At 44.2% G+C, this 21758-nt stretch overlaps 1 protein-coding gene across 1 annotated transcript in view; it reads right to left on the bottom strand.

Annotated features, from left to right (window-relative positions):
- The window catches only part of LOC138248710 (E3 ubiquitin-protein ligase TTC3-like), a 1210547-nt gene that overhangs the window by 1012166 nt on the left and 176623 nt on the right, over positions 1-21758 (bottom strand). The window contains exon 7 of the mRNA XM_069202542.1: positions 2746-2869. Within this exon, the coding sequence (XP_069058643.1) occupies positions 2746-2869 (124 nt within the window). The remainder of the gene's footprint in view (positions 1-2745; positions 2870-21758) is intronic.

Genomic DNA, 21758 nt, shown 5'->3' with positions numbered 1-21758 from the left:
AACTTACCTGTACAGACCTTTTCCAAGTGGTCTCCCGCAGTGGCCCTGCACCAGCTCCAGAGACTTTTCCCCACTGCTCCCACCAGAACCGGAGTCCACCCAAACTTCTCCAGCTGGCCAGTGCGGCCACCGGCGAACTCGACCAACCTGCTAAAAGAAGAATGTGGTGAAACAACTGTGTGATTTTATATGTATTTTTAAAAGTGACTTTCCATTGATTCCTATGGTGTGTGATTATGCACAAAAAGACTATTTGTATTAAACTTCAAAAATCCTTATCTCAAAAAGTACCTAACCAATTTTGATACTCTTGGTCTTACAAATTACTTAAAAACTCGAAGTATTTTTATAAATTTGTCTCAAGTTATTCCTTCGAAGGTGTGAGTTGCATGATTGACACTGTGAGCATAACAAATGCTTTGCACTTCTCCAAGACTGGCCTAACTGATTGACCAAGCTACCATAAAAATTAGAGCATTAGGTTAACTAGTTTTTACCTCTGTAAACCAATGTGTGGTTGCCTAGACCCCCTGCACAGTGTGTCTAGCTTTGCACACTACAAAGAGGGCCAGCCTCCTATACTCACTAGATGTAATCATTCCTCCAATGGCCTAGATAGTAGGGGCCATCAGGTAAGCCATCCAACAATCCACCCTTTGTAGAGTGGGCAATGAGATAGCTTGTTGTTCCCTCTTTGTCACCAACAGATATATTTTGGCAGTAAGGGATGGTTTTAAAAAAAATAAAAATAAAAAAATAATAACCCCGCGCAATCTATCATGAGAAAACTCCCATGGTGTGGGGATCATTAGATTTTTAGTTTTTCAAAAAACAAACTTCTGCTTTAGGAATTAGTTTTTGAAAAATAAATAGCTGATGGATCAGTCCATCAAACCTTTCTTCAAATGACAGGAACTGCCATGACAGTGGTTCCTGCTAATAAATAGAGATGTCTGTGGGGGTCAGTGGATGTCTCTAGATTTGCTGGGTGCAGTAAAGGTAGGGTGGCAGATGTAAAGTTCTTCGCAAACCTGTTTCCCTTTACTCCTGCCGATCCCTAAAACACACTCCAAATCTTTTATCACTACCAAATCCTACATGGGCTACATCTAGATTCTGATCATTTCAAACTCTCAGACACCTTCACTGCAACTACTTCCCAACAGTAATCTCAGCATTCACCTTACTCTAGGACTTCAAAATAACCATTAGAATTATCTGCTGAGCCTGGAAAATAGGAGTGACCACAATCTAACACTGTTCACTGTCTATCTTTGCTGGCCACTTATAAATGGTGGCACATAAGCTCATCAATGCTACTGCACATGCTTATTTTATTTGCACCATTGCATTGATGTTCAGTTGACTCATATCTATCTCATGCAACACGTGCATTCTCATGCCAGGCGTTTCTTATTCAAACACTTCTGTGACCATGAACAAAGATATTCACTGACTCAGGGAATGTCTCAGTGTCATACGATGTGATATCTCAGCATAATTTAAAACTCAGTCCACCCATGTCCTATCCAACAAATGTTCACTTCAAAATCTTCAAAAAGTCCTTCTTGTTCACTTGCTCCTTTGATATGATCACCTATTTCCCTGCTAAATTACTCTTTTTCCCCCCCAAAAAAAAGAAGAAAAAAAAGGTATTGTTTGATTTTCAAAACTTGATGCCGCTTGAGATAGTGAACGTGGATGAGCCACCATAGCATCAGTTGGCACAAGCAACATTAAAGTATTTATCAGCCACACTCACATTTTTTGCTATAATTTGTACATTTTTGTACTTTAAAAACTTCAGCCTTCCATCCCTCGAGGTTGATAAAATAAGAACCAGTGAGCAGGATGAAAAACATCTCGGATTTGAGGCTGAGATGCCCCATGTAGAGAATATGTTCTTTACAAATGCATTTTAGCTTACTTTTAAAGAATTTAACTTGTAGTTTTAAACACATACCCTAATCGTGTAGCTAAAACAGCTTCAAAGACAACTAAGCCAGTAGTTTTACAATTTATCAGCAAAGTGATGGCCCCTGCAAGACACAACTCTCAAGGAAGAAAACAAAGTAAATCCTTTCTTTAATTCCTTAGACGTATGTGCCACTGAAAATCTCTTAGTAATTACAAGGCTAGATATCGATAGTGCTATTCTTTACTAGAATATCAGCATCAAGTCTTTTTCGGCTGAAGGTTCAGGAAACACAACCACATTATTGGTAATTTAATACAGGTGGCCCTTCACTTGTGCTTCAAATTGTGCTGCATTACCAACAAGGTAACCGTTGCTAATTTGCCATTCTATCTGGCACTAGGATTGCACATCACATGTGGTATCAGGTATACAAAGAGCTGGGACAATTTCAAATCTGACACACAAGGTCTGATTCAAAGTTTGGAGGAGGGGGTTACTCCATTATAAATGTAACAGATATCCTGCCCGCCGTATTACAATTCCATTATAGCCTATGCAACTTGCAATAAATGCGGTGGATTGAATATCGCTCACTTTTGTGATGGAGCAACCTCTCCGCCACACTCTAAATCAGGCCAACAGTTAGATTATGATATTCCAGCACCCCAAACTATCTGATTTGACACTCTATACTCATGCTGGGCAATCAACGTGCTATTGGTTTAATTAATAAAAACGTTTTAAACAAACAATTTACAGTACTGTTAAGGAGGAAAGGAACAATCATCTAAAACATGGCAAGTAAAGGAAAACAGCTTAATACTTACATTGACCGATAACTTCTTCTAAAAGTGGCAAAACTTTATCTCCAAAAAGTAGTAACTGATGAATCATCACTGTATTGCCACTAGCTTTCACCCATTCTAAAACATCACCCAGATGAAAGGTTTTCTGTTACAAAGACATAATAATAAAATGAAATTAAACACATGAAAACATACTCTGAATCACTGTGTAGTCAACTTATTGATATGCCACAAAATTACTCCACAACCATGAAATGTAAAAAGTTGGCTGTCTAAATGAGAAGAACGAAGTACACCGTGCAGACAGTCAGTGAATCCCTAATTGGTTGAAACTAGCAAAAGTGGATAATACTAACGCTCTATTTGTGTGGTAGTGTGGGCAAGCAGTTCGGCTTATACAAGGGTTTTGCTGAGCATTTGTTATGCTCGGAGAGCCAATAAATGAGACACAAACCGAGATGAATTTAGAAAAATATTAGTTTTTATTTTAAATATATATTTGAAGGCAAGAACTTTGCAAAAGAGTAAGTACTGTTTTCATTTTTAAAAGTTACAAGTAAGTAAATAGTTTAAACCTGTGTGCCTTTAAGCACAATGCAATACTCTTAAGAGGAAAGTCAATATTGCATGAAGGTGAGTACAGTCTGTTTCAGGGGGTTCACCTTCTGGGTTTAGAGATGTAGGGACCCAAGTTCAAAAGTACTACAAACAGTTCGTTGGGAGCTCCCTGAATTCCACCGGGAGCAGGGGAGGTTGTAGCTGGGAGTGATTCGGAGAAGAGGGGTCACCTGGAAATGGGGTACACAGGGGACATGAGGACAAGTCTCAGAGCTCCCAAACAGGGGCTTAGGTTGCAAGGGGTCTTGGAGCAAGGGGGCGCAGCCGGTTCTTCAGGATCCAGGCCGGATGGCTCAGATGCAAAGTGGTTAGGGCGGGTGGGCTCTGTGCACAAAGACACTCCTCACGGTCAGGGACAACCAGCTGTTAGAGGCAAGATCAGTTCAGGTGGGCCACTAACAAAGTGGGTCTCTGTGATGCTTACAGCCCCCTATGGCTGCCTGGCCCTCGTGCAGTGAGAATCCAGACTGAACTCTCACTGCTGATGCTTGGGTGCAGGGTGTTCGGTACCCCGTGGATTGGTGCTGTACAGTTTTGGTGGGTCCTGCTGTCGTCACACTTGGTGGGGGGACATTTCTGGTCCTCCGGGTCATCTGCGGCGTTGGCCGGGGCCAGGGAGCTGCAAAGGTGATGGACAAGACTCTTGTTTCTCAGTACCTGCGGACTGCAGGGAAGTAGCTCCTCTAATCCAATAAAGCCTGGCAGTGGTTTTCAAGTACTGGCAGGTTACATGAGGCTTTGGTAGTCCTCCAGCTCACAGGACAAGTTATACTCTTGTAATTGTTGAGAGAGGGGCAGGCTTTCACGCCAAAATGTCCACAGCTCTTCTCACCAAGCAGTGACTCTTCTCCATCCTTCTTCTCTTGATCCTTCGAATCGGAGTTCTTGGGTCCAGGGGTGCCACCTAGATACTCAATTTAGGGACATTACAGTGAGTGCCAGGTAGCAGCCAATGGGGTGCCTAACTTTAGCATGACTTCACCCTCTATATGACCACTTATGTTGGGAAGTGGGCATAACCCTGACCTTGTAACACTAATTCCGTCAAAAGCAAGATTGAGGAATTTGAAAAGAGATGTCCACATCAGCTGGTCCGTCTTAGCAGCAAGACTTGCATGATGTGGGCACACCTTCTAACCTTAGTAATTATCCCATCTGTCTTCGGTCAGGACAGGGGGTTGGGCCATCTCGGCCATCTGGAGAGATCTGGGTCACATAAAGGAGGCTGGTCTTTTGAAGGTCCCTGCCCTTGAGTGTCCATCCTGCTTGGAAGAGGTGATAACACCTCCGCCCAGAGGAGGCTTTGTTCGTGGCCTCCGAAAGTGCTGGCTCTAACCTCAGGAACCGGTCTAGGGTGGCTGTGCTGGTTTAGACCAGTCAGTCAACAAACTAGCAGTCGGGCAGGTTTTCAGGGGGAACCTCTAAGGTGCCCTCTGGGTGCATGTGTTAATAAATCCATCACTGGATTCTGTGAGGGTTTATCAATACAAGATGTTCGACACCAACCATCCCTATGTTCAGAGGAGCCATCATGTAGCTGGGGAACTGGTATTGACCAGTGCCCGGCATATGTTTCTAAAATGGCTTTCCTGCCCATTTACTATGACTAAGATTTGACAAAGACATAGCAGGGGCATAACTGGGCACGAATATATGCCCTCACTTGTAATATAATGCACCCTGTCTTAGGGCTGGACACCCTGTTGTAGGGGTGACTTACATATATTGCAAGCAGTGTATTAGGGGAGAGGGCACACAAGCGTGTGCTGTGTCATTTTTTCAATTTTGGGACACCTGGTCATGCAGTCTGCATACGTTTGTTGCTGGGTCCCTCAGTGTGGCACAAGTTGTGCAGCAGCTCTGAGGTGCCCTCATTAGTACCCACGCCCTAGGCACCAGTGGTACAATTTACTAGTAACTTACAGAGGTGCTAAAGGGCCTGGTCACTTGGCACTGGGGACCTGGTTAGCTGGAAACTAGTGCCCTTCTGCCGAAGTCTCACCTAAAAAACAGGTAAAAAGTGTGTGTGTTGTGTTGGGGGGAGGGGGGGGGGGGGGGGGGGGGAGGTGACAAACCAGAACCCGACTCCCTACAAGAAGCATCAGCATATGTTTGTAAATAAAAAAAATAAACTATTTCTAGAGCTAATTAGGAGCATACCAGGACATCATGTACTGTCTTCTGACAAACACAGCTGTACCAGGAGTGGTATGCTATGCACATGTGCTAGGTGAGGGTTCAATTCAAACAAAACCAGTGAGTTCTTCATAGACACCCACATTTCGACAGAGTAGTGGAGGAATTGACACCATGCGCTCAAATCTGCCCCAGAAGCATGATGAATAAAATAGGTGCATCTGAAAATTTGCTTCTGGAGGGGTTGGAGTGTCAGTCACTGACGTTGGCGTTTCACACAGGGATTTCAATGTCAGATGGAAGGTCTGGTCCAATCTGGTCTCACAGAGTATAAGAGACGTCAGAAAGCCATTGAATAAACGCCTTTATGATGGTGTCAGAAGCTAAGGTTGGGCTAATTGAGGTACAGCTTTGAAGAAGGATGTCCTAAGGCCAGCCGCAGCATGAAGGTGCAGATTAGTCTGAACAAGGTGAAGAACACAACAAACTTGAGGAGGAAAACAGATCACAAATGTGTGGTGGCACAAAATGTTAAGAAGCCGTCCCAAGTGGGCATGCAGGACCTTTTGGGCAGGAAGTGACTATTGTATTGGCCGTAGAAGACAATTTCAAACTGAGACCAAATTGCTTAACTAGGTAAGACTCCAGTGTGCAATCCAATAGCAGAGCTGTGAAGCACTTATGGTATCTGGAACTGCAGAGGCGAAGCAGGTAGAATGTGAAAGGATTTTTTATTGTGCACTTGTGGTAGTTTGTGGTTAGTGGGCAGTATCCTATGAGTGTACTGTTTACCACTGGTGTCCAAAAGACACAATCAATGCATTAATGCATCCCATTTGGATAGTTCTACACCTTCCAGCACCAACTCCTACTAAATCCTCCTAGTAAATTCTAACTCTAGGAAGTAGTCAGGGCTAGGCACTCAAAATACAGTATCACATAGTATCATCATACACAAGCTTTATCCGGTCATAAAACCATCAAAACATACAACCATAGTACTCCATATGATTACACAATTAAATGAGCTAAAAGCAATAAAAAAAAAAAAAAGGACATCATACAGTACTATCAGTAAAAATGTATTGCTTCTCCTTATCATAAAACGTACATAATTCGCACCAATAATCAATCAGATGTATATTTATAAAAAGGAAGAGAATATATAAGTTACAGATTTTTTTCAAAGACAAGTACGTATGTGCCATGCAGCCACAAGGAACTTGCTAACTGCATGAACCAAATCAATAGAGGTGTCACTCATTAAAATCCTAAGGGCGGTAACATGTTATCTGATGCCCATGTTCTGACAAATTAAGGGAATCCACTTACTTTGTGCAAAAGTGTAAGCTGTGCAAAAAAACTGAAAAATGTTCAATTGATTCAGGGAAATCAGTTCAGGGAAACCACAGGCTGGGCAGTGAGGAGGGCCGCCTGGTGAATGTTGCTGGACCGGTGCTCAGATTCCCCAAGACCAGATGGCTGCGGTTGCAGGGGTACCCTGAGGCGTCTGGTATCTTCATTTGGTTCTCCTGCTGTCAGGGGGGTCCTCCGGATTTAGGCTGCAGACGTAGTGTTGGCCAGGAGGGCTCAACCCAAGGTGGACGCAAGGTAAGAATCATCTGGGGACCTGCTCTGGACTGGTGGGTCACCAGGATTCTTCAGGGTGGTGGTTTCTGCAGGGGTGGGGGGTTGGGGTGTTGGGGGGACACTACAGCTCTGGACACCTTAGGAGTGGGTCCTAGTTGGAGTGGTCACTGTTTTTCCTAACTTTCCTGGCAGACGTGCCACCAAAAGCGGGGCTTTGGCCAGGGTATGGAAACTGGGTAAGGAATCAATTTTATTGTTCCCCAGGCCTGACCTCATCCTGTGATACTCAATGATGTACAGGCCTGAAAAACATATGCAAAAGGTTGGATGGCCTTTGGTAAATTAACCCTGACAGGCAGCACGTAATGCAAGGTTTGCTTAATAGAGACAGCTCATGCGACATGCATTGCTTCATTCACCCAGCAACAGACAGTCATCTCGATGTCCACATAGGTCTAAGGAGAGGTTATGAAGAAACTGCTTTGGTGACGCCTTGGAAAGTCCCAACTGTCTGAGAAATGTGAAGGTCACGCTTGTGGTCCTCTTGTATCACGCTGCCACCATGAAATGTTATTCTACTGTGATTGAATAGATGCATAATATATGTGTAATAATACCAAGCATCTCCTGATCAGCATCACACCATGTACCTGATAAAGAAATGATATTTCAGTTGTTCTGATAGGATGATGTATTTTCACCCTTTTGTGGTTTTCATGCATAAAATAATTGTATTGGAGTTCCGCAATTCAGACTGCTTGGACTTGGCCTATCAAGCCACAGTCTCCGTGCACCTATTATTAAATATGTCTGCTTGTACCTTAAGGCTGGCTGGTCTCTGGTTTGTTCCTGAGCTAAAGGAACCTTCAACAGGGGGCAGACATCACCACTAGCTGGAGTGCAAAGAGGCATTGTAACAGGAGGCCTGAGCCTTTGAGGCTCACCGCCAAGTGTTACAGTTCCTACAGGGGGAGGTGTGAAGCTTCTCCACCCAGAGCAGGCTTTGTTTCAGACTCCAGATGGCACAAAGGCCCTCACCCCATGGAGTCAGAAACTCACCCTTTAGTGGCAGGCTGGCAAAGACTTGTCAGCCTTACACTAAAGCGTTGGTTAAAATACACTGGGCATCTCTAAGATGCCCTCGGGGTGCATTTTGCAATAAATCCAACACTGGCATAAGTGTGGGTTTATTGTGCTGAGCAGTTTGATACCAAACTTCCCAGCCTTCAGTGAAGCCATCATAGAGCTGTGCCGTTCGTAATGACAAACTCCCAGCCCATGTACTTAATACAGCCACATTGTACTTACAATGTCTAAGAACGGACTTAGACACTGTAGGGGCATTTTGCTCATGCAGCTATGCCCTTGCCTGTGCTATAGTATACCCTGCCTTAGGGCTGACCGGCCTGCTAGAGGGGTGACTTACCTATGTCACAGGCAGTTGTTGGTGGGCATGGCACCCTGAGTGGGATTCCATGTTGACTTTACCTTTTTCTCCCCACCAGCACACACAATCTGCAATGGCAGTGTGCATGTGCTTGGTGAAGGGTTCCTTAGGGTGGCAAAATACATGCTACAGCCCCTAGGGACCATACCTGGTCACAGAGCCTTGATACCACTGGTACCTTTTCCAGGGGACTTAGCTGTGTGCCAGGGATGTGCCAATTGTGGGAACAATGGTACAGTTTAGGGAAAGAACACTGGTGCTGGGGCCTGGTTAGCAGGATCCCAGCACACTCCGATAAGTCAGCATCAATATCAGGCCAAACATGGAGGGGTAACCATGCCAAAAGAGGCACTTTCCTACAGATGTACGCACTCTTGTCATGGGAATGTCTTCTGCATGGTATACAGAGATTTACCCGTGCCCTCACTGAGTCAACTGTATATTAAACTGGTATTCTGACTTTGCTGCCATCGCCAGAAGACTATTCTAGTCTGTATGCTGTGGCCTAAGCCTGTCCATGAAATAGCCAAGGTCCGCCCAGAACATGTTCTATGAACTGGAAAGGTACCCCAAGCATGGCCTCATGACTGGCATGGGACTATTCTCAGTTTCTTGAGTTGAGCACATAAAATAGTGGTGGCAGAGTAGAAAGTCGGTGAATTATCAGTCCTGACCAGACCTTTGTGCTGTGTCAGAAAAGGAGTGGGGTTTACGGACCTAACTCATGTAACCAACCTTCTGCTATAGTGTGACTCTCAGTCTCTAGAGTGCCATGCATGTTCTATGTGTATATGTAGTGTGAAAATGTGGCAAATGCACAAAACCCATTTGGGGAGAGCCTGAGTGATGGAAATAGTAAGATCGGTTTTGGATAGCCCCAGCTTTACTGATGAACAAAAGAGTGGATGCAGCTTTCCCAATCTGCTGAAGTGTATTCATAGCATTTCTGTGACTCGAGGGTGGAGACCCATGCAGTAAAGTAAGGGAAGAGAAAGACATTGTTATTATTTGAAATTCAAGGAGGTTGTTTTAGCAAAGGACTGCTGATTAGGTCTGACTGGCCTTGGATGGTGGGTTGAGGAGTGGGGCAACAATGTTCTGTTAAACATGTGGACGTTACTCAGCAGGGCATGCCCTTTTGTCTTTACTCGACTGGTTCAGGAAGGCTAATGATAGCCAGGTACAGATATCTACCAAGATTTTCCAGGTGATACCCTGCTAAGTAAAAGCCATATCAGGTCAACACTTTGATTTTTAGTTTGTTTTAGGGATTCTTAGTTAGAAAAGTGCCTCCCTGATCTCAGGGTGTAGGCCGACTCTTAATCAAACCATGGTTTTGGAGAGTGTGGGGTAGTCCAATAATGTAGCCCGACACCTGGCAGTGTGTAAGGAGTGACCAGATGGCAGAAAGAAACTAAAAAATAACAGTGAAACATAGTTAACTCGGGCAGCGTTTATGTGAAAAGGATTGTATTGCGGTCGGGCTCACCCTTGAGGCCCTAAGCCTCTAGTTCCACACCTTAGAGACTGTCCCTTGATTTAGTGGTTTTGCAGATAGCTCACACTTCATGGTGCCCTTGTTTTGCATACTACTTCCGGAGCCAGTCTTATCACTATTTGCAGAGGGAGCCATTAATTTGTACAAAGGCTGTATCAGCTCTACAGCCATAAAACTGCATTTGAGAAGGAACCATTCCAACTGGTTCCAAAATCGTAGACAGCAGATCAACGCCCCCTGTCTGGAAAAGGAGTACAGAAGTAGGGCCCAAACCAACCCCCATTGTTCACTTTCTTCTTGAGCACAGCGCTCCTCTAAGTACTCATGTCTGCATGATAATTAGTCTCTCAGAGGTGAAGGGATATCACCTAAAAGCTGTGCAACTTGCTGGAGAAGCAGAGGATCTGCCTAGTGCCTAAAAGGCTGCCTGCCAGCTCACAGACAGAAGGAAAGTGATTGACCATGAAGGAAGATAGACTGTTCAGGAAGACAAGCCCAGCTGTATTCGTTGCATAGTGAACTCCCAGAAGCAGCTGACTACCATCTGGAGTGAAGCATGAACCGACATGTCATGTGTGTGTGTGGGGTGTGGGGTGTGGGGGGCTGGGGAGTATGATGTTGTTGGCGGATGGGTGAAGTCTCCCGTTGCAGTTTCTGTAGCTGACCACATCAAGAAATTAAGCCTGAGAGCATCATTGTGCTGTCTGGCACCCACACAGCACAACCAAAGGATTGGGACTGCTGCTGCCTGATGTTGGTATACCAGGTGTGAAAGATTCTTGTCTCTGCTGAAGAAGCCTTGTTCTTGGTCTGGAAGCTGCAAATGCCAAGACAATCACCCTCCTGAAAAAGGCCCTCAGGCCTGGAATTTACTACAAAATGTGCATCATTTAACCGGTTCCATGCAGGTCAATATACTCAGTATCAATCTATTTTAATTCATGAATCCCCGATTCTTAGTGGCATCAACCGTTGACAGAATTTTGGTTGTCACGCCACTGGAAGGTCATCATCAGGACATAATTTTTAAACTCTTTGGTGAACTGAAAAATAATCAAGAATTGGCAATTAATGAAAATGCTTTTTCAAAACAATGAGGTGAGCAAAAACCAAGGAACTTTCTAAAGCAGAATATTGTACTCTAGAATTCAGGACAAAACAGGCATGGCTTCTAATTAATGGGTGTGAAAATACCAATTTATTGACTAAATTAGTAGTAGTATATAGATGCATGGTATAAATCAATGTCTGTCTCCTTACGTGTTCAAGACCACTTAAACTAAATTCAAAGATGTGTGATTCCTATCAGTTCCACTAAAGTATTTGTCACTATGGTTAGGCTGGACAGACAGTTCTGAAAAATAGCTCTTTTGAGCATGCTTACATTCTTGGTGCCTCAGAAGACAGAGTGAATAGCACTGTTGGTCAAATTAAACTTTCCTTTCCAGTTCTTATCGATTGGGATCACTCTTTTTCTACACAGTCCTGTAGAGGAAGCATGTGCATTCTAGTGCTGGGAGCAACAAAAATGCACCTGACGGGTTGCCCAGAATAGAGAAGATTTTTTGCACTGTTAGGACTGAGTACCTCCTCAGGAGCCAAATTTTCAGTCATAAAGATTATACTTTTTCCATAAGGAAACACTCTCCCCAGACTTGTATTCAGGATGCTCCCAGATGCTGGATCAACTGAACACTCTAATGTGAACTTAGAAGAGCTGATTTATAGATTAAGGTCCATTATCAGAGGTCCTCTTATAGTGTTGATGCACAGTTAGCTGTCACCGAGGTCTAGGTACAGATACATGAAGATGCCCCTTTGCCTCACAACATCTGCTACAACTACAACAAACTTCACGAGCAACAGGGCAATTAACTTTAGGCCAAGCAGTAAAACCATGTAATGATAGTGAAAGAGTAACCCCTATGAACGTTACTGTTTACATATTTTAATGGGAAAATTGTTTAGCAGGAATGAAGTAAACACATTGGACCCAGTATCTCTGGATTTACTTTGTGTGAACAGGGCTCCAAGTAACAATTTATACTTGTAGCGAGCACATTTACCAAGGTGTTTGTTGTATGTATGTATGCAAAGCAAAGCATGTTTATATGGTGTATATGTTTTTTTCCCCATTATGCAGAATGCTCCAGGTCTAGCCACAGCTGTTGAGGTGAATGAGAATGTACAATAGATTTAAGTTGGGAGAGAAAGGAAACATTTGAGGTTCGAGTCTGTCAGTGCAGTGGAGTTTAGCTCTAGATCTGTATTATTTTTTCAATGTCCTAAAGTAGGCTTCTTAATGTGCAGTTTCTTGGGCGGCTCTTGATTTCAGAATCTCCGTCAGATTTATCCAGAAATAGGCCTTAGGCTCCTGAAACCACAGATATGTTTGGTAACTGAGCACAATTCCTCCATTTTAGGTTATTAGTTAAAAGCTGGAACATGTGGCAACTAGTGCCTACGTGAACCATCAGGATACCATACTATGGCATCATTGCACTACAGAACCCTAACAAGAACAACATTTACAGGGAGACGTGAGAGAAAAATAAAAAGGTATGGGACTACATGGGCTATTTCATTAGGTACAAAAATAACTGTATGCTATCTACTGAGGGTAGGGAGAGGTTTGCTCAAAAGTGCGGCTGGCATTGTAGCAGTGGAATGCTATACAGGCGCATTGGAGCAAGTTCGTTGTCCGTTTGCACTGCTCTGAAAGGTGCAAATCAAGACCATGCTTAATGCATCCCAAAGCAAGCAACATCAACGCCTCAACTTCATCTGGTTTATCTGTAGCCTGGTGAAACAAGCACAGGTTATATTTTGCATATCTACAAGCATAGCAAAACTCATGCTCACTAAGGTCTATAGCTAGCAGAACACCCAACAACGAAAATTAGTACAGGACACAAACACTGAAACAAGACTAAGTTATAGAGCGTTATTCAGTTTTGGAGAACAGAGTAACAGCTGCAAGTGGTCTGACTTCGCACTGCAGCTGCTGGAAACACCCTAAATTCTCTTTCAGTCTACTACAGGGTGTACATATCAGAGAGACAGACATATATCCCAGGAGGCGTACAATGGTGATGTGCACAGCTCAACTGAATACATAAAGTTTTGGTATGAAAACAATGCCATATTTTGGGTGTGTGTATGTGTGTGTATACACACACACACGCATTTTTATACAAAAGCAATTTGTTTTGCTGACAACTTTGGTGCCATTTGACGAACCTTCACAAAATTTACAAATCTAGTACACCAGTCAGTTCATTTAGCTCAAGAAACTATAACACTGGTTGGGACGGCTGTTTTTACCTGTAACTCGTTCCCTAAGGTAACTATAACGAGTCCTCGCCATGCACTGCAAATTACCCCACACATTACATCACTCATAATAACTCTATGACATCATTGATAATATCACTGCAACATTGCTGCAGAATTATTGATGAGAAAACTGTGCATGGAGGGTGCGCAAGTTATAGTTACCTTAGGGTACAAATTACAGTAACTTCAAATAACTATACCTGCAAAAAGTCTATAGTTTTGTATGTAAAATCTGCACCTAACTATATTGTTTCTGTAACCTTTGTTTTTTTTCCAGTGAATATCTGGGTTTTTAATGCTATTTCCCAATTACAACATCACTGTAACCTTTGTTTTTTGTATTTTAAGTTTGATATCTATACAGTCAATATAATTACATCTATCTACAATATACAAAACAAGTGTGCATATCTTAATCAGATGTAATACATTCCATTCAATACTAAATGCCTGCGTATGGAACCAACCAGGTATAATACTTCTCTTAGAATTATATCACTTGTGGCTATAGGCTTGGAGGCAGACGTGCTATCAACTTCCTAAATATGTGTAATCAACTTCTTAAATAGTTGTTTTGTATGTGACATGAGATTCTAATCTGATTTTACAGCAAACTCTTGAATATTTGACTGGGGAGCAAGCACAATTTGTTCTAGTCCTGTGATGCACTTAGTGGGAGGAGATTGTACGTCCAAGCACGACCGCTCATTGCATCTATCACAGTCTCAACTATCAGGGGATACTCAGCCCCTCTGGGCCACTACTACTCCAGGGAAACTGTGACCACGCCAATTGCTGTGACATCATGCTGTGTTTTTATTTTTATTTTATTTTTTTAAGAATAGTATTGTTGTTCCTCGACACCGCCCACACTTGTGCTATAATACAGTCTCTGGTATCGGAAGTTAAAAACTGAAACAAGGGGCAGAGCTAGGCAAGCAGCCTCGAAAGCTGGTGTCTGTTCTTTAGTGGTGACTAAGACTGCACTTGCTCAGGCTGTGCACAAGGAATCTGCACGCACGCCTTCAAGGGTTGGCTTGGACATCAATCAATTTGGCACTGTCCCTCTGATGGGTATAATCCAATTGGGTGATTCCACCACCACTTCTTTCTACACACACTGTAATTATGTAAGAATTCTATGGTAATCTGTTTTTGCAGTTTTGCCACATGTTTATCTTTCAGGTATTATCTGAGGCACTGAAAGGCTTTAAAGCGTTTGTAGGCAAAACAGTTCAGCCGCAATTGTTTCTTTCATGTGCTGTTGAAACGTTTGATGGTGGACCAACATTGTTGGTATAACTGGGTAGTTTAGCCTCAGTTGATTACATTAAGCTCTGTTGTGGCGTACAAGATTGAAGTTCTGGCGGATGTGCTCCTCAGCAATTGTCTTTCTTGTAGACCAGTGGTTCCTAACCTTGGACCGGGGAACTCTGGGAGTCCGCCAAGCCTCCTCAGGGGGTCCCTGACTATTTAGAAAATTAACTAATATTGACAGATTAATAAAGTGTATATAAATAAAGAGGTTAAATGTACAGTTGAAAATTTAAAAAGCATGCTGCAAATGTCAAGGCATTAAAATTGGAAGCTAAAAAATAAATTAGTATCCTCAGATTGATTTGTGGAATCAGTGCAGGTGCATTAAATGGAATATAGAGTGGACAATGTGTGGCTTCAACTCAATTTAGAAAAGTTCCAACCTTCCTATTAAAATTGTATTGTTTTTATTTTATTTGTTTGCAAAATAAATACAAAAAATTATCATTTGTGTATGTGTTTGATGGAGTGCGTGTTTCTGTTTGTTTATACCAGCATGGCATTAACCCTGTCGATCTCGGTTGACACAGATAAACGGCCTGGCTGCAATTCATTCCCCCAGATTTCAAACTAGTGGCAGTGTAGCGATATGTAATTAAAGTCAATTGACCATGTAACTCCACTTTTGCACTGTTGTACAGCTTCACCGTAATTCTTCACTCTTCAGCTCTGCAGTTTTAAAACTTATAACAAAGTAACAGTGTGTGATTGATTAGTTTGATTCCCCGAGCTAGCAGCATACAGACAATAAGAAGAAAGGCACAGACTTCAAACTGAGAAATTAACTATAATTGCTCTGGCTAAAGTCTCCTGTGAAATGTTATTTATGCATTTAATGCGGCTCTGCTGCAAATTTAACAGAAGTCTCCCCAGATAATTACTGTACCATCCTCTGACGCTGCTCCCATAGTGCTCAGTGAGGTAAAATAAAAATAAAAAAAAACGGTAATTAAAAAAAAAAAAAAAAAAAAAAAAAAAAAAAGTAATCCTCTATTCCAACAAACACGCATATTATATATATATTTTTTTTTTCCTTCAATTTTCCTGCCTGCGGATTCGATTATATTTCATTTAATGTGCAGATCAGAACCAGCTTCTCTAGGGAAAAAAGTTGAGTAAGGATGGTGCATAGGAAGTGTCTGCAGTTCATTAACCCTCCTGGTCGATGTAATGGTCACTAGAAACGCTGTCCTGATGGTCAACAGGCGTAGAGGGCAATAGTGCAGGGGCTCAAAGGGCAAGCACATTAGGAATGTCAAATCTAGGTTGAAGTCCCACTGGGCATGATGAAGGGCTTTAGAAGGAACGTATGCTGTAGTCATGTTATCTTCCTAGTATGCTGCAGTCCTTTAATCTCCAGAGTCCTAACAGGTGACCTAAACAGGGAGGGCTGATCAGGCAACCGCAAGAACCCCGATATGGCTGATCCATACCCATCAACTGTGCCCATTGCGAGCTAACAAAAGAACCAAAAACAATACCTCTGACAGAGGTTCAAAAAGGGGTTCAACATTTTTTGGTAGGGCATCAAACAATTGGCAGACGTAAACTGTCTTGCTTGAGGGACACCTGGCTGAATGAATAAAAGATTGTCAGTTACTACCACTTAAATCGCCATGCATGAAGGTGGATTGTACACAGTTTTGGGTGCAGAACCCTCACCTATTCCTGTGACAAGAGATTCTCCCAGCAAGGAAACCTGAACAGAGGTCTATTACTCATTCTCACGAGTTCTGGATACCATACTCTGTGCCCAATCCGGACCCATGGGAATGACTTGGGCCCGGTCATTCTTTATCTTCTTCAGATCGCTTGCCAGGAGTGGTATCGGCCTTAATGCATACTGGAGGCTTAAGCTCCACTCAAAACTAAAAGCGTCTCAGAGTGAGAGCTGCCTTGGAATCTCCAGCGTGCAGTGCAACAATATGCATTCTTGGAGGTGGCAAAAAGATCTAACCAAGATTGCCCCCAATCTGTGAAGAGAGGGGTTGCACCAGCTCGGGATGGAGGCGTCATTTGTGATTCATTAGGCACTGATGGCCGAGTCTGTCTGCTCTGGACTATGTCCTGCCATTCCAGTTATGTCCAGAGGCGCAGGGCCCTCTGTCACACGGTCCATGACTCCACCTTGCCCAGTTTTTTACAATACCACATGGCGGTGGTTTTGTCCATGAACACCTGAACCATTGTTCCCTTGACAGAAGTGAGAAAGCATTTCAGTGCTAGGCGAATAGCAGTCTACACCAACAGCTTAATATGGAGTCACGATCTCCACCTCTCCCAGAAGCAACATCAATGAGGAGTGATGCATCTGTCACCACAGTAAGTTCTCGTGGGGAAGGGAGAGGAGTCCACTGCTGCCCCAATATAGGTTCGTCAGCCACCACTGCAGGGCTCTGGAAGTTCCCTTCACTATCTGGACCAGGTCAGAGAGATTCCCCTGATGCTGCACCTATTGGAAATTCAGGTCCCGCTGCAGAGTCTGCATGTGTCAGCAGGCTTGTGTTACCTGCAGGAGGCCACAAGACCCAGCAGCCTCAGAGTGAATCGCACTGAAATCCAGAAAATCTTTCATGACCAGTGCCTATATGGGCACCAACCAGGCACACTAACATCAGTTTCTTTTTGTGACTTTATGTCAAGAGCACAGAGCCTCGAAGAACACTGACCACTGCTGTGGTAATCTAGGGCTCTAAAAGGGAAGAAGCTGTGTCCCTAGAAATCCGTTTTCAGAGCTGGGAGAATGGGTGGGTCAGCAGGGAATCTGTGGCTAGGTATAGTTTCTACCAGATAAAGCGATACCAAAAGGTAAGTAACAGATTCCTTACCTTGGAACTGAAACAATACCTTCCAATACCTGGTTTGTAGACCAGTTTCCTACAAGGAAGTCCTGCAAGACTGAACATACCCCACAAAGAGCTGGTCGCCCACCCTGAACTCTCATGTGTGGTCAAGGTAGAATGACAATGCTATTTAGGTCCAGCCGGTGGAGTTGCTCCTCTTTCTTAGAGGCATTAGGAGGAGCGTAAAAAGCAGTGATCACTTTCAGAGGAAAGGAGGCCCTCATGCAAAGCACTGGTTTGTCAGAATAGATAGAGGTAAGGAGGCTTGGATGCTGTAGGAAAGTCCCTCCTTTTAGCATGGTTACCTCCACTGTTTGCCTGTTGTCAGTGTCCATAGACTGTTTTCACTGGGATCCTGCTAACAAGGACCCCAAGTGATTGTGTTCTGTCCTCTAAATTTGGTTATCTTGGTACTCTTTACAATCCCCATTTGGCACACTGTACCCCTGTACGTCTCTAGTACATGGTACTTAGGTACCCAGGGGCATTGGTACACCAGGGGTCCCCCATGGTCTGCAGCATGTATCATGCAACCCATGTGAGCCCATGCAAACTGTCTGAGGTCTGCCATGTGCACCCTGCGTGAAAAGATGCATGCACCCTTTCACTGCTGGTCACTAAACCAGGTCACTCTAAGTCGCCCTATGGTTGGCCCTTCCAACCCTAAGGGTAGGGTGCAGGTCCCTCTGTGTGGGCACCCCTGCAGAAGCAGAGGTGCCCCTACGAACTCCAGTTCCAATTCCCTGGACTTGAAAGTGCGGGGAAGCAATTTTAACTATGTACTGGCTATAGATCACTACCTATGATCCAGCTACATAATGGTAACTCTGAACCTAGGCACATTTGGTATCAAACATGTCTGAATCATACCTCAATACTGATGCCAGTATTGGTAGCATGATTCCATGCACTCTGGGGGTTCGTTAGAGGACCCCCGCCCCCAGTACTGCTCCTACCAGTCTTCCAGGTTCTGCGAGCAGTCCACGCAGCTGCAGCCCTTCACACAGGATTCTGCCCTCCTACTCCTGGATCAGCTCAAGCAGGGGAAGGCAGACCAAAGGATTTCCTGTGGGAGAGGGGTGCAACCTCCTCTCTCTTGGAAATAGGTGTTACAAGGCTGGGGAGAGGTAGCCTCCCCACGCTACTGGCTTGCTCTGAAGGACATATTTGGTGCCTTCCTTGCAAGATCCGGTTTGTAGCAGTCCGGGGACCCATGGTCCCTGCTCTGGAAAGAAACTGCAGAGCTCCTCCAGTTGGCCACTTGATTCTGCCATCTTGAAGTGAAGATGGGCAGAGGCCCCTGGGAGCATCTGACTGGTCAGGTTAGGCAGATGATGTCAGTGACCCACTCTGATAGGCGGTCACCTTGCAAAGTGACCAAGCCCTTTTTGGGCTATTTAGGGACTCCCCTGCAAGTGGGTCCCCAAATTCGGCATGCAATACTCCACCAGGACTCCTCCGCAACAACCTCTTCTGCTCCTGGCTACTGGAACCGATGACGGACTCCACAGGAAATTAACAAGACTGCAACACTGAGACAACCTCTCCTTGCAAATTTGTTTCCACGGATCCTGTCAGCAACTTACATCATTTCCACCGCTATTGTATTGTAATAGTATTTATATAGCGCTTACTACCCCTGACGAGGCGCCAAAGCGCTTTTTGGCGAGTAGCATGCTATTCCGGGAACCCAACTAGAATTAGTGATGGATTAGTATCGGGAAATATGAGTACAGTTTTAGTATTATTAGGAGTTAATTTGAGCCGTGGATATGAGAGTTAGTTAGACAGGAGTAATGGAGGGGTGGCGGAGGAAAGAAATCCAGAAGTGTTAATTGAGAGTATATCCCTCATTTACTCATCCCAGGGGCTTGGGATGAGTAAAGTGGGATGGATGAGGGAAGATTCTGTGGAAGGGTTAGGGAGATCATAGTAGCAGGGTGAGATAAATGAGGGCGAATTTAGTAGGGTTGTTTGGGAGGTCATGGTAGTAGTACGTGCCTGTCATCACTGAAGCACAACTAGTACCCTTATGAACTAGGTAATGGAAGAGAGGATGATTAGTCCTGGGGTGGCGGGGAACTGATCAACATTGGGTTCACTCTGAACATTTTAAGAAGTGACTAGATGCTGTATTGAACTTTTATTCCATTCAGTTACAACAACCCCTGGCATGTCAGACATCATATCAGGCAAGTGAGAAAGAAGTGAAAGGTATGTGTAGGAAAAGGTGTTCTTAGCACTGCCTGGCCCACACTGGTGTGCTAAGATAGCCATTCAATAGTGAGGGTGTGTGGTGTAGACCATGAAGCTGCCTTACAAATGTCAGCTAAGGGAAAGTTAAAGAAAGGTCATAGTGGCTCACTTTTCACAAGTAGGGTGTGCTGTGGGCAAAACAGGTAAAGGTCTTAGTGTAGCAAGTGTGTATACACTTGTAACTTAATCTGGATGTGCTGGATTTGCATTTACATTATGAAGAGCTCTTTCCGCAACAGAATTTGTTTGCGGGTAAAAGGCCTGGAGCTCAATGGATCGGTTGAGGTGAAAATGTGAAACTACCTTGGGTAGGAGTTTAGGATCAGTGCAAAGAACCACTTTGACTATGTATTTGGAAAAAAGTTTTTTCTAAGGTTAAAGCCTGGAGCGCACTAACATGCCTAAGTGAGGTGATGGTGACTAAGAATGCCACCTTCCATGACAAACTGAAGTCGGCATGAGGGAAGAGACTCAAATGGGGAAGCAATGAGTCTAGTGAGAACAATGTTAACGTTTCAGGACTGTGCTGGAGAAACCAGAGGCGGAATATTTCATAAAAGCTTCAGTGCCTGGAATTTTGAACCCTGAGAGATGCTGTTATTCTGAAGATAGGCAGCCATTTCAGCAAGTAGTGTATAGAAGTGTATGCTACATATGCCTTCTGCAAATGAAGCAGGTAGCAGACAACGTCTTGCACCGCGGCTTTCATAGGATCAATTTGTTTGGGTTGGCAGTAGCAAACAAAACGCTTTCATTTTGCTTTCTAACAGGTTCTAATGGTAGGTCTGCGGGCTTCCTTGAGAATGTTCATACATTCTGGTGGTAAGCCAAGGTAGCCAAACTATAACCTCAGGAGCCAAATTGCTGGGTTGAGCATTTTTTCATCAGGAACTACTGCAAGATCTAGTAGTGTTGTGAACCTGGGCTGACGCACCCAAGTGGGAGCTACAAAGATCATGGTGAGACGTTTGCCTGAGTTTCCAAACCAGAAATGGAATGAGAGGGAAAGGTGTAATCATGCTCACCAGGCCCCAGCACCTGTGTTCCTTCCCTAAACTGTACCACTGCTTCCACAGTTGGCACACCCCTTACACACAGCCAAGTCCCTTGTAAAAGGCAACCATGCTTCTCATGTGGCCTGGGACCTTTCTCCAGTTGTGCTGCGTGGGCTCCCCTGCGACTCCTGGTTCCTCTTCCAGTGGGTCTCCTGTGGGGGCTGCCTTTTCTTCTGTGGGCTCCATCTTGCGAGGGTCCCCATAGGACTGCCCCCCATGGGTTGAGTCCTCCTGGACCTTGCTGGTCCCCAGCATCTCCACTTTTGCTTCACTGCGACTTCTGCCTTTGCCAATGCTTGTTGATAGCTTTACCACGCCACTGACAACTGCAATCATCCATCCAGCGAGGGACGTCGACTGCATCCTCCAGGAACTCTCCACCGACTCCGGGGCTGCATTGCTGACCATCTTCGCCCCACCGTCGACCAACTCCCGCAAACACAGACAGGTGGGTAGTGGCTCCTACCCCCACTGGACACTTCAGTGACTTCTGGACTTGGTCCCTTTCTTCCACAGGTCTTCCTCTTCAGGAATTTACAGCTGGTTTCTTGCAATCTTGTCTGGGTGTTGCATTATCTTCTTTTTCGTCCTTTTGGGTGGTTTGGCACTGTGGTACTTACCTTTGTGGTTTCCTAATACCTCCAGCTCCCCTCTACACATCCCACTCACCAGGAGTGGGGTGAGGGGAGGGAAGGAAGGTGGGGGGGGAATTGGGGTTCCTGCATTCGCATTCCATTTTAAGTATATGGTTTGGGTTTCCCCTAGGGTCACTATTGCCTATTTGCTATTGCACTGTTTTCTATTGCTTTCTATGCCTAAGTCTAATTATTAGTGTATATATCTAGTGTCCTACTTACCTCTTATTGGAGGGTTGCCTCTAGTATGTTTTGGTAACTGTCACTAAAATAAAGTACCTTTATTTTTGTAACACTGAGTGT

This window comes from Pleurodeles waltl, chromosome 8 (genome assembly GCF_031143425.1).
Source record: "Pleurodeles waltl isolate 20211129_DDA chromosome 8, aPleWal1.hap1.20221129, whole genome shotgun sequence".
In the NCBI taxonomy this organism is placed as follows: Eukaryota; Metazoa; Chordata; class Amphibia; order Caudata; family Salamandridae; genus Pleurodeles; species Pleurodeles waltl.
Note: the sequence above shows the minus strand (reverse complement) of the source record. Positions and strands in the feature narration are given on the sequence as shown.